The sequence below is a fragment of the Sus scrofa genome, chromosome 5 (assembly GCF_054392235.1).
Source record: "Sus scrofa isolate SSC_HxYL_T2T_F1_AM1 chromosome 5, Sscrofa_HxYL_maternal_Yorkshire_Landrace_v2.0, whole genome shotgun sequence".
Lineage (NCBI taxonomy): Eukaryota > Metazoa > Chordata > Mammalia > Artiodactyla > Suidae > Sus > Sus scrofa.
Window position 1 is genome coordinate 23,471,278 of NC_139387.1, and position 13,270 is coordinate 23,484,547.

A 13,270-nucleotide genomic window follows, 5' to 3' on the forward strand; every position below is an offset into this window, starting at 1 on the left:
TTGTTTATATTCAACACTTCTGTTGCTTGGCTTTTTACATTTTCATCTATAATACATCCAGAATTTATTATTATACGAGATATGACGGATACTTTTATTTGCTTTTCAGTTGAATATCCAGCTGCCCTATAACATCAGTGGGCTGGAGCCAATGGAAGACTTTGAACAGTGATTTACTAAGAGGGTTGATGTCATGTTATCCCCTTTTAGTAAAGTTTCTAGCCCAGAAATCTCATTAATAACATGCATGTGTAACAATTCAGCTGGAAAAGTGACTGCATCTTTTGAAATATCACCTTGGTCTGAGAAAATCATACCTCTAATATTCCAGAAATAGAAAGGTCTTCATAGTGCCTTTAACATAAAATGTCTAATTTTAACAGGGCCAAGCCTTGTGTGATTTGACCCCCTCCTACCATTCAGACTCACTTCATACCACCCATCTTCACTTTTTCATTGGCACATAACTGTGTTGTTTGTTTGTTTTAATAATCTGACAATTTCTCTTCTCCTTCAGAAGATTCACAGTCATATACATTCTTCTGCCTCCTGGAGGTGGTTTCTTTGGCCCTTCAATTCACTTCTACTTTAATTTTACTCTTCATGGCACCCTTCTTTGAATCTTTGATTTTCTCAAACTCTTCTATGCTTCTGTAATGTGCAGTGCTTCCTCTTTGCAGTAATAATTAATTTTAATTGCTACCAAGGTGTCATTCTTGCTAGATTATAAGTTTCACAATGTAAGTCTCAAGATGCATGTGTCATTTTTTAATTAAATTTATGAATTAATTAAAACTATATAGTGGCTAGTGTATTGAATAACACAGATTATAGAACATTCTCATTAATTCAGATACTTGTTCTGGACAGTTATTTCCCTTTCTGTTAGTCTTTTTTTCTGGGGGTGGGGGTGCTAACCATGGCAGTGGAAGTTCCCAGGCCACAGATCAACCCACACCACAGTGGCAGCCTGTGGTGCAGCTGCAGCAATGCTGGATCCTTAATCCACAGCTCCATATGGGAACTTCCCCCTTTCTGTCATTCTTAAAATAGCACCTTACTGAAAGATGCCTATCATCTTTCTGAAAGCCAGGCCTGTGTGAACTTTACTCTGAGCTCATCAACTGGCACATCATTTCTTGTAACTGCTAGGCATTTTCTCTTTCTTTCTTTCTTTCTTTCTTTCTTTTACACACACACACACACACACACACACACACACACACACTTTTCTTAAGGTTTTATCTGAATCTCATGTAATCTTTGAAATCTTTCCTGTTTGCAAAGCCAGGATTAAGTGCTGTCTCTTCTCTGCCTTCCTAAAACTTTGTACTCTTATCTCACTTTGTTGTAATTAATTATACATTTGTCTGTTTCTATTATAAAGCTACTTATTAAAACAATGGGCTTTGTTCACTTCACCTTTATATATCTAAAGCCAAGAAGAGGTATACAATTAAAAATTATTGTGATGTATTTATTATCTATATCCACACACACATATATATATATATAAATGACTAATCAATTTTGTTAAGAATTTTTGTATCAGTGGTCATGGGAGACATTGATTGAGCTGTAGTAGTTTCCTCTTCTTATAATTAAGTTTCCTGGTTTCACATTAGGGTAATATTAAAAAAGAGTTGGTGGAGTTCCCATTGTGGCTCAGTGGTTGAGAACCCAACTAGTATCCATGAGGATGCAGGTTCAGTCCCTGGACTTACTTAGTGGGTTAAGGGTCTGGCCTTGTCACAAGCTGTGGCTGGGATCCTGCATTCCGGTGACTTTGGCATAGGCCAGCAGTACTGATTCAACCCCTAGCCCAGAAATTCCCATATTCTGCAAGTGCAGCCTTAAAAGAAGAAAAAAAAGTTAAAGTTTTCGTATTTTGGGAAGAGTTTTAATTACACAGTCACACTCTGAAATAGAAATGGCGATATATTCATGCCGACTTCAGTGAGTTTTAGGGTTTGTGTTTTTCAGGAATTGGCCAATTTCATGTAAACTATCAGATTTTTTTTTCTTTTCTTTTTTCTTTTTTTAAGGCTGCATCTATGATATATGGAAGTTTCCAGGCTAGGGTATGAAGTGGAGCTGCAGCTGTTAGCCTATGCCACAGCCACAGCAATGCCAGATCCAAGCCTCATCTGCTACCTACACCATAGCTTGCAGCAATGCCAGATCCTTAACCCGCTGAGGGTTAAGGGATTGAACTTGCAGCCTCATGGATACTAGTCAGGTTCTTAACCTGCTGAGCCACAATGGGAACTCATAAGCTATCAGATTTAAGGGCATAATGTTGTTTGAATTTCTGAATCATATGGTAACTCAGCAGTTAACTTTTTAAGGAAAGTGCAAAACATTTCACAAATAGCAGCACCATTTTACATTTGTAGCAACAATGTGTGAGGGTTCCACTTTCTGAGCATCATAAATAACACTAATTACATTTATGTATCTATGTATCCTGGTGGCTGTGGAGTGGTATTTCTCTATGACTGCTCACCACTGTACTAATCTTGGGCATCTTTTCATCTGCTTTTTCTCATTTGTATACCTTTGGAGAAATGTCTAGTCAAGTCTTTTGCTTATATTTGTTGAATTTTTGGTCTTTTAATGGTTCAGTGAGAGGAGTTATTTTATACATATTGAACAAAATAAGTGCAAATATTATACAAAGAAAATAACATTTGGTTTTCATGGATTGTAGACAATATTGTTAATTCAGATGGCAATACTTCCCAAGCTGATCTATAGATTCAGTGTAAGGCTTATGAAAATTTCAACCACTCTTTTCACATAAATGGCAAGCTAATCCTAAAATACATATGGAATTGCAAGGGAATTGAAAAGGACCCAGAATAGCCAAAATGCTGAAAAAGAGGAACAAAGTTGCAGGAGTAGTATTTTCCAATTCGAAAACTTACTATAAAGCTACAGTAATCAAGAGAGGGTGATACTGGCGTTAACAGTTGACCTACAGATCAAGGGAACAGAACAAAGAGCGCTATAGTAGACATTAATGATCAACTGATTTTTAACAAAGGTACCAAGGTTATAACTGGATACCTACATGCAAAAGAAAAATTTTATCACTGTCTCACAGCATATCAAAAATCAACTCAGAAAAGAAAGACCTAAATATGGGCACTAAAATGATAAATCTCATAGAGGAAACTGTGGTTCATAACTCCCTGTAACTTTGATCAGGCAATGTTTTCTTAAAGATGACACCAAAAGCACAAACCACAAAAGAAAAAATGGCCTAATTTGACTTAAAATCAAAGCTGTAGTGATCAAAGGACACAATGAAGAAAGTGAAAACACAAGCCAAAGAAGCCAAAAAATATTTACAAATCAAGTATCTAATAAGGGTTTAGTGTTTTATTAAGAACTTATTGGAAAGTAAACTCTAGGTTGATGAAGATTTCAAAACCTTGAATATAGTAACGTGGACTCACTCCCTTATTTTCAACATAGAAAAGCAGATTGATAACAATGCTGGCTTAAAAACAGTAGAATGATCCAAAATACAACATGCAGCTTAAATTTTTTCTACCAGGGACTCGTGGACAATAGATATACTATCAAAAAATTACCTTAGTGATTTTTTTCACTTATTTTTCCCTGATGGAATATTACATGCAGGATAGACATCTTTATATTTGGGGGATTTTTTTTGAAGGCTTCTTTTTATCTGACAGTATATCAATAATACTTCCTTCTTAAAAGGCATTAAACATATAAGTATGTGCAGGAGTGAGCAGAGGGAAAATCCCAAGAAAACTCAACTCATTTTTTAAAATCGCCTTTAATTTATTCCAGAGATCCAAAGGTTTAACAGCTTCCTTCAGCTTGTTCCTCTAAATATCTCCAGAGGTATCACAGTGAGCTTTGGATTCATGGGCCATTATTGCATTTTAACTCACAAATAACTCCTGTAGTTTAAAACATTAGCTCTTGTCTTCCTGACTCCAACATCTGAAAAACCTATCCTTAATACAGTCAACAGAGGAATCTTTCTAAAAGAAATACCTGATTACATAGGTTCTTAGATTTTAAAAGTACACTGTCCTTTGAATCATCAGCCTCAGAATCACCTAGTAGACTGTATTCCTATTCTGTGTTCCAGTTAAGTCAAAAACATATTTTAGGGATGAGAATATGGACTTTGCATTTAAATATGCTAAGCTGGTGGGTGATTCTTATTCATTCCACATATTCAGGACTTTAAACTTACCAAGTAGGGATCTGGTACAGTTTTGGACATACAAGTGTCTTACAATTTGTAGGCTGCCTTTTTTTTTCTTCCTTGGCTGAATATTATCTCAATGAAGCAACATCTTCACCCAAGGGCAGCTAATACTTATTAAGGGTACAGTCTAGACCAGAGGCAGATCTTGAATTACTTTATATGGTGTCTCATTTCATTCTCAAATGAACTTTATAAAAGTAGAGTTATCATTATTACATGTATTTCACAACTGAACAGATTGAGCAACAAAGAATTTGAGAGACTTGATCAAACTCACATATACATCTAAATTTCAACCTTGGATGACTAGCCAAAAGTATAAAACTTTGAATTATCAGGCTTATGATACCAGCAAGTTACATTTGAAGTACTTTTCAGATCCCAGTCGTAGTACATGGTATTATACATATGTCTATAAAATGTTCTTATGATTAATATGTAATTACTATCATCTTATTTAGGTCAGTACTATGTTTTATAGATAAAATTTAACATTTGTGTTGATAACGTGAATAAAGGACTCTTTTGTAACATAGAAAATAATGATAATAATAAACAGTATTAGGAAGAAAAAGGGCATTGTATTAAAAGGCTTAGTTAAAATGTTTTGAGAAGGCTAAATAATTGAAGGACAGATTTAAGGATACTTTAAAATGAATAACAATTTTGTTTTTTTCTCCAATATTTTAAACTTAATTTTTCCCTCATTTATTGAAATAAACAACCTTTTGGAGTGTATCCTTGAAGGCCTGTTTCACTTGCTGGTTCCTTAGAGTGTAAATGAAGGGGTTTAATAAAGGGGCAACTGAGGTATAGATAACTGCTACTCCTTTGGATAAAGTCACCCTTTCCTTTGCTGATGGCTTCACGTAAATAAAGATACAGCTGCCATAAGTAAGGGAGACTACAATCATGTGAGAAGAGCAAGTGGAGAAAGCCTTTGACCTTTTCTGGGCAGAGGGGATGTTTAGAATGGTCTTGATAATATATGTGTAGGAAAGAGTCACTAACAACAATGTAACCCCCAGAGTTACAACAGCTGACACAAATGAAATCAATTCTAGGAGGTGAGTGTCTGTGCAAGAAATCTGCAGCACAGGGGAAGTGTCACATATGAAGTGATCAATTACTTTGGAAGCACAGAATTCCAGTTTCAGTCCCAAGACCACTGGTGGAAAGGTAAGCAGAAAGCCAGCTGCCCATGAACTGAGCACAAGTTGGTAGCACACTTTTTTGCTCATAATGATTGGGTAATGTAGGGGTTTGCAGATTGCTACATAACGATCAAAAGACATGGCAGCTAGCAGGTAAAATTCTGTAACACCTAATACGAGGAAAAAGAATAACTGAGATGCACAACCATTGTAGGAAATTATTTTGTTTTTAGTCACAATGGTTATCAAGAATCTGGGAATGCAGACTGTGGTTAATGAAACTTCCAAGAAGGAAAAGTTTTGGAGGAAAAAATACATGGGAGTCTTGAGGCGGGGATCCAGCAAGATAAGAAGGATGATGGATAGGTTCCCCATCACACTCAACATATAGTTTAGAAAGAGAAATATAAAAATCACAATTTGCAATTGTGGGTCATCAGTCAATCCCAGCAGAATGAACTTTAGTTCTCCTGACTGGTTCTTCATTTCAGATTTGAGACCTATTAAATAGATAGACGGAAACAGCTTCAAAAGCTGATGTAACAAGACATCTTAAGAACTGTAGACACAGAAAAATAATTCAGAAATGTAAATAAGCTTAAAAGTTTGATACAATTTCACAAGACAAAGGATACCTAAAATTATATCATTTGTTACCATAAACATCCTCAAACTTGCTGCTCCTTTATAACTACACTAAATTCTTTCTTTCTCTCCATTTCAACCTGAAAGATAATTTAAATTTTAGTTGATAATTTCCCAATGATTTGAATTCTATTTAAATGTTCTACACAGAACATAAGTATTACTAGAAATGATTTTCTATGTATATTTCATAAAGTACTAAAAAATTTCTTATAACATCTTGACAGTTATACCAGTGTCAATTTTCAGTATTTAAAAACTCATAGCTCATTAAAACACTTATTAAAGATATGGAACACATAAAAATAATAATAGTTACATATTTCCTCTGTCATGGAAATATTCTAATATATGCCATTAACTATTTTCTCCCAATGTTATATTTTTCCATTTTTCCTTTATCTCTTTTCCTAAAATTGTTTTTTCTTTGGTTTTAAATATATCAATTTTCTCATAATCACCTGAATGTTCTCAGGAAGAACTGAATATTGCATCTGTATAAAAATGAAGAAAATATGACAATTCAAGTGTCAGTGAAAATTACCTAACTTGTATTTACAGAATGGCTTTTTTTTTTTTTGACTTAGACATATATATATACTAAATTATATGTGACTTACCACTTCCAGGTTATATTAATATAATTCCTCCTATGGGACTATGATAGGAATAAGTACCAAAAACAAATGATAAATATTCTCACTCTTATTATAAACTATTCAGTTGTTTGAAGAGTAAATTTAATTACAGTGCTTTTCTGGAGAAGGATTCAAAGAAGAGATACAATCTGGAAATTATGTTCACATGCTAAAATCTTTCACTTTTAATCACATACATAAAAATCATGATGTAGATAGTACAGATAATTTAATTAGAATATTCTTTTATGTCAGAGAAGGTTCATTTTCTATTTTTTTAAAAACAGAAAAAATATTTCATAAAAATTCTAATTGAAAATGTTGTACTCTAAATGAAAAGATGTTTTAGGAAATCCCCCAATGAAAGGAACGTAAAATTTGCCACAACCAACTGTTGCTTCAAATTGTACACTAACAAAAGCTGCAGTTTTATCATTTTGCCCATTAGAGGCACAGGGGATTAATTGAAATTAAAAGAGGAAAGCAAAAGAAATGCCCTCTGGAGACTGCTTTCAGAAAGGACATACCAATTAAGTTTAAAAAAAGAAAGAAAAAAGTAAAGAAAGGAAAAAGAAGAAACAGAAAGCAAAGAATTAAAGAAAAATCAAGCAGAAAAACCCTGTGAAATGCTTTAACTACAAAACTGATGGGATATTCTCTCAAAAGAGAACAAGAAATGATTTAAACTTGACATATTTAAAACATTTAATGCCAACAAGAATTTCAGATATTCCTCTGCCATGGGACAAAGTGATGAGTTCTACTGGTGAGAAAGTTTACCTAAAACGGAAACCCCTCTCTTGTTTCCATTAGGCAATAACTTGGAATTTCATTAACTGGATTATGACTCTTATTTACTTTTATTTTGAAACAATATAACACATAAAGAAAAATACATAACAAGGATCTTTTATTCCTAAGCCACTTGTTGCTCCATCTGCCATTCCATATACTTATGTGTATTTATAAAAAAAGAATATTCTACTAGCTAAGCGCAATAAAAACATTATTGTCAAGATGTTAATTATGATATGTTATTAACACCAAATCCTCCAATCTTATCCAAATGTAGAAAATTTTCCCTTTATAGAAAAAAAGAATATAGTTTAATTTAGAACTGCATGTTTTGTCTAATTTTTATATTTTAGTATCCTTTTATTTGGAATAGTTTCCTAGTCTTCTGTTAACTTTCAAGAATGTTGTTTGGAAATCATTTCCCAGTAATTATATATTATATCCTTCAGTTTTTGTCTAAAGTTTCTGCATGACTCTATTCAATTTATGAACCTTTGGCAGAAATGTCATAGAAGCGATGATACCTTCTCATTGGATCCTATCAGATATTGTGCTATTTCATAATGTTCCCATTATTTATGATGATGAGACTTTATTTCTTGATTAATATAGCTATTTATAAGACTGTCCACCATAGAGCTACTCTTCTACCTTTAAAATTAGGACCTCTTTGAGCTCCTGTCATGGTGCAGTGGAAATGAACCTGACTAGAATCCATGATGATGGAGGTTCAATGCCTGGCTTTTCTCGGTGGGTTGGGGGTCTGGTGTTGCTGTGAGCTCCAGCAGCTATAGCTCCAATTCAACCCCTAGCATGGAAACTTCCATATACCAGGGCATAGCTCTAAAAACCAAAAAAATAAAAAATAAATAAAAATAGTAACTATTTTGTGTAGGTACGTTAAATACTACATAAATAGCTCAACCATTGAAAAACTTCAAGTTTATAGATAATTTACATCTTTACACATTTATGTCTTCCAATTTTACTCATTATTATTATTACTTATTTTAATGCTCAATTGCCCCAGAGTTGGCCAGTATAAGTCACTTCAAGATATTTTTTTTTGTCCTTTTATCATACCCCCTCAATTTTTAAAGGCTTCTTTATTTTCTGGCACCAGAAATTGCTGTGATATCATCTTGTACCTTTTCTGTACCAACCTTGGCATAAGCCATTTCTTGAAGGGGTCTTAGTTGTGTTTAGTGAAGAAAATTATTTTGAAGGGAAGATCTAGGTTCTATGGATGCTCTATGCACTCATTCGTACACAGAATCAATGTTCCCAGGCCCTCACAGTGGACAGATTAACAGAGTCCCATGTACACACACCAATATATATACACACACAGATACACAGATACACACACATATATTCATACTTATATTCGTTTTTATAATCTCTCACTAGATGTTGAATAACATGAACAAGCACTGGTACATTAATCCAGCACCATAGAGCTTATTCCATTGTATTTATTTGATGTGCAACTGAAAAAAGTGCAGCCATTCCTCCAGAAATGTTTAACTTTTGAGTTTGCCAGGTACCACATGCCTTTAGTAATCCAGGATAACCTCAGTCCAAATGCACATGTTGAGACGATTTGAAGCTGAACTACCTAGTACCTGTGAGAGTTTGTCTACCGAAGTTTCTTGATCTAAAACTAGAGGTGTTCACCCAGTCCCTCTGAGGTGCCCTATCTCTGGAGCCAGGCACTAGTCAAAAAACCTGAACTCTTCTCCATTTCTCAGTCATCACTTAGGAGTCAGTGATTCCCACAGGGAAAATGAGAGTCAAAAGGCAAATTAATTTTCCTGGATCTTGATTCCCTGTTTTCTGGCCTGGTTATTCTTCCCTATCTTGTTATCGCTCCAATTAACATTGAAGCCATATATGAGCTTCTCTTTCCCTGTCTTGGCAGAATCTGTCTTATGTAGTCAGTTTGGAACTCTAGAGTCTATGCAAGCTGGAAACTTTCAGTAGAAGGCTGAGGTGATGAATTTCTGTTAATTTCTGTAATTCCAGTTCCTAGCCCACTAACAGGAAACCGCCCTGAACCCTTCAACCCCATGGCTCACAGCAATGCACATGTTCTTGGAGCAGTTTGCACCCAGCTTGCAGGAGTCAAGATAGGCAAAAAGACTGTGTTCTTCAAATACCAGGGATCTGTACTCTGATGGACTGCTACTAAAGGACTAGAAAGTCACCAAATATTTGGAAATTAAGTAATATACTTCTACATAGTCGATTAGTCACAAGAGGAATCAGAAAGAAGATGGAGAAAATTGTGAACTACTCAAAAATGAAATGTAGCATATCGAAGTTTTGAACTACCTAAAGACACAGAAAATTGGTATAATTAAATGTATGCCTTAGAAAAGACAAAAGCAGGAGTTCCCATCGTGGCGCAGTGGTTAACGAATCCGACTAGGAACTATGAGGTTGCAGGTTCGATCCCTGGCCTTGCTCAGTGGGTTGATGATCCGGCATTGCCATGAGCTGTGGTGTAGGTCGCAGATGCGGCTCAGATCCTGTGTTGCTGTGGCTCTGGAGTAGGCTGGGTGGCTACAGCTCCAATTCAACCCCTAGCCTGTGAATCTCCATATGCTGCAGGAGCAGCCCTAGAAAAGACAAAAAAAAAAAAAAAAAAGAAAAGGCAAAAGCTAAATATCAATGATCTAAGTCACTGTTGTCCCATATGATAGCCACTAGCCACCTACAGCTTTAAGCACTTGAAATATGGCCAGTATGAATTTAATATTCATTATTTTAAGTTTAAATGTATATACCTGCAGGTGGCTAGGGGTTATCAGACTGGACAATACAGATCCATGTAATCTTACCCATAGCCTAAAAAATGAAGTGAGTTGTGTACAGATTATTGAGACAGAACTTAACTACAAAAATTGACCTTTGGGGGTATTATTTAGTGATCTTTGACAAACATATACAGTGTCATGCAACCATTACTACAATCAACATATAAAGTGTTTCCACCACTCTAAAAAGTCCTCTCAAGACACTTCAGTAGTCGATCGCTTCTCAACATCCTTAGCCTCTAAAACCACTGATCATATTTCTGTCACAATAGTTCAGTGTTTTCTAGAATTACAGAAATGGATTCCAAGTATGTATAATATTGTATCTGGCTTCTTTTACATAGCATAACATTTCTAATATTCAGTTGTTTTTATATATATATATCATTAGTGTACTCCTTTGTGTGTGTATACTTTACTCGTTTGTGTGTGTATACTGTGCTCCTTTGTGTGTGTATACTGTGCTCCTTTGTGTGTGTATACCACAATTCCCTGTGCCATTCACCAGCTGATAAACTTTGGACTGTCTCCAGGAATAAGGATTAACATAAAATGCATTTCATAGATAAATTGAGTTCACTTGAGGGATCAAAAATAATTTCATCAAAATCTACCCCAAGCCTCATCTCAGAAATCTATTAAAAATTATTCTTAATTATGAAGTATGAATAATGTATATACATCACTACATGCCCAAATGTAAAACAGTTTACAGTAAAGTCTAAAATTGCTTCTACTGCTAATTGGAAGCATGGCAGTGTCTTGCGTTGCTGAAAACTGGCTTGGGATTTTTGAATGTTGCCCCAGACCAGTGACCTTATGATGAGGTCACATTACTTTGATTTTTCTAAACCGCTTAAGACACTGCTCTGGGATACTTTTACTTTAGCTTTTGTTTAAAGTAGATTACAATGGTGTTTTTTCATTGGCAATAATTCTTTTAGAACTCTGATCCCCAGAGAAGAGATTTTTTTTTCTTATGTTTTATTTCAATAGCTCCCTTGGGAATGTAGTAAGTAAAAAATGATAAAAACACAGCATTTTTATAAGCACCCAGATGGCAATGTGGAATCTCTTTCTTGGAACAGTGGCTTATCTCTCATTATATAATGCCCCGGGATTGTTTTCAGTGCTCTCCTTCTATTTTATATTATTTCAATTTACTTTGAAAAATAACTATTTTGAGGTTTGCAATGACAGCAATTGTAGGAACAAAATTTCACAAAATACAGTTTATTTAGACTAGAAGATGGAAGTCTACTATAGTTATTGGCACCTGATTTCTGAGCGCAAAGTATGGATATGAAGGAATGTAGAAAAATATTTACTAACACATGATATGTACACATTGTGTGAAAAATCACTGATAATAAACATCCAGGTTAGATAGTAAAATATGATTGTAAAAGAAAGTAATGTCAAAATTTGTTGTTAGCATATGGCTGTTCCATGCACACATAGGGAAACAAAAGATACAAGAGATCCAAGAAGGTAAGTCAACTATAATTTTAACAAGTTCAGAATCTGAAATTAAGTCAAATGCACAGTCAGTCAAATTCAGGAAATTAAATTTGATTATGGAATTTTATGTTTAAAATTTTTATAATGATAGCATCTTCTTGTGGTTTGTGTATTAACAGGAGTTGTAATCTATTTTATGTACACATGGTAATATCTAATTTTCACTTCCTTTGATTCTCTTTATGAATTAACTATGGTCCTGGATAAAGTACTGTGAAGAAAATACTGGCAATTCTTCTTTAAAATCTGAGATAATGTAATTCTAGAACAGTTTGTTAGACCCACATGACAAGAGAAATTGTATGACTAAATCATAAACACACCTCTTCAAATCAGATAAAGGGCAAAGATCAGAGTTTGATTGCAAGGATATATAGATGTTTTACAATAAATGCTTGTGGCCACTTAGTAGCTTAAGAACACATATCTTTACTTGCCATTAAAAACACTAAAGCTATTCACTAATATCTGCTTTGGAAAATCACATGAAGCATTGAAGACTTAGTTTAATTTCTTTTTCAAAAAGATAAAAATTAAGTAGACAAGAGAGTAACATTAATAATACAAGTGTAACAAGATGCATTTAACAAAGAATGGTTTAGTAATTCACTACTTTTAATGTATATAAAGAAACAGACTAACATGTTTTAACATAAAGGGGGTTAGTACAACATGGAAGTAAATAGAATCTTATATGTAGAAAAGTAGGGAGTATTACAGTTTCAGAGGTATTCAATAGTTTCAAAAAGAATATGGAAGATGTAAGAAAAATAGTGTCCCAAATTATGTAGACACATATAGCAATACATCTCAAAAGATTAACTGCAGTAAAATGACACAATATTTTTCCTTAAAATATTCAGTTTTGTAATGCTTTACTTTATTTGTCACATATACTGGGAAACAACTATCCATTTGAGGAGAGCAAATCCAATTAAGAAAATTGATAGTAATAATGCTGTAATCGCAGTGCAAAGAAGATTTCAAAACTTTTCTAAGTAGAAATTTTTTGTCTTTTTTTTTTTTTTTAGAGCCGCACCCACGGCATATGGAGGTTCCCAGGCTAGGGGTCCCATAGGAACTGTAGGCACAGGACTACGCCAGAGCCACAGCAATGCTCGATCTGAACAGTATCTGTGACCTATACCACAGTTCAAGGCAATGCCTGATCCTTAACTCAATGAGTGAGGCCAGGGATCGAAGCCGTGTCCTCATAGATGCTAGTCAGGTTTGTTAACCACTGAGCCATGATGGGAACTCCATATTTTAGGTAGATATTTTAATTAATGGAAATAAATACTCCTTTAGTCATTGACCATCAAATGAATTATAAGAGAATTCTTAGTCTATTGTATTGTATTTTGGGTTTTTTTTTTTTTTTTTTTTTTGGTTTGGTTTGGTTTTTAGCTGTGCCTGCAGCATGTGGAAGTTCCTGGGCCAGGA

At 34.4% G+C, this 13,270-nt stretch overlaps 2 protein-coding genes across 3 annotated transcripts in view; both read right to left on the reverse strand.

Moving 5' to 3' along the window:
• LOC110255239 (olfactory receptor 6C1-like) overlaps nt 1-13,270 on the reverse strand; it is a 371,689-nt gene that overhangs the window by 19,335 nt on the left and 339,084 nt on the right. The gene's annotated exons all lie outside the window — the stretch shown is intronic.
• LOC146403219 (olfactory receptor 6C6-like) lies at nt 1,887-7,047 on the reverse strand. The gene has a single exon (XM_084955916.1). The coding sequence runs from the start codon at nt 5,893-5,895 to the stop codon at nt 4,960-4,962; it is 936 nt and encodes a 311-aa protein (XP_084812042.1). The 5' UTR covers nt 5,896-7,047; the 3' UTR covers nt 1,887-4,959.

Bases quoted from the DNA above. Each gene is read 5' to 3' on its own strand.
- LOC146403219 (XM_084955916.1), bottom strand. From the start codon at position 5,895: ATGAAGAACCAGTCAGGAGAACTAAAGTTCATTCTGCTGGGATTGACT.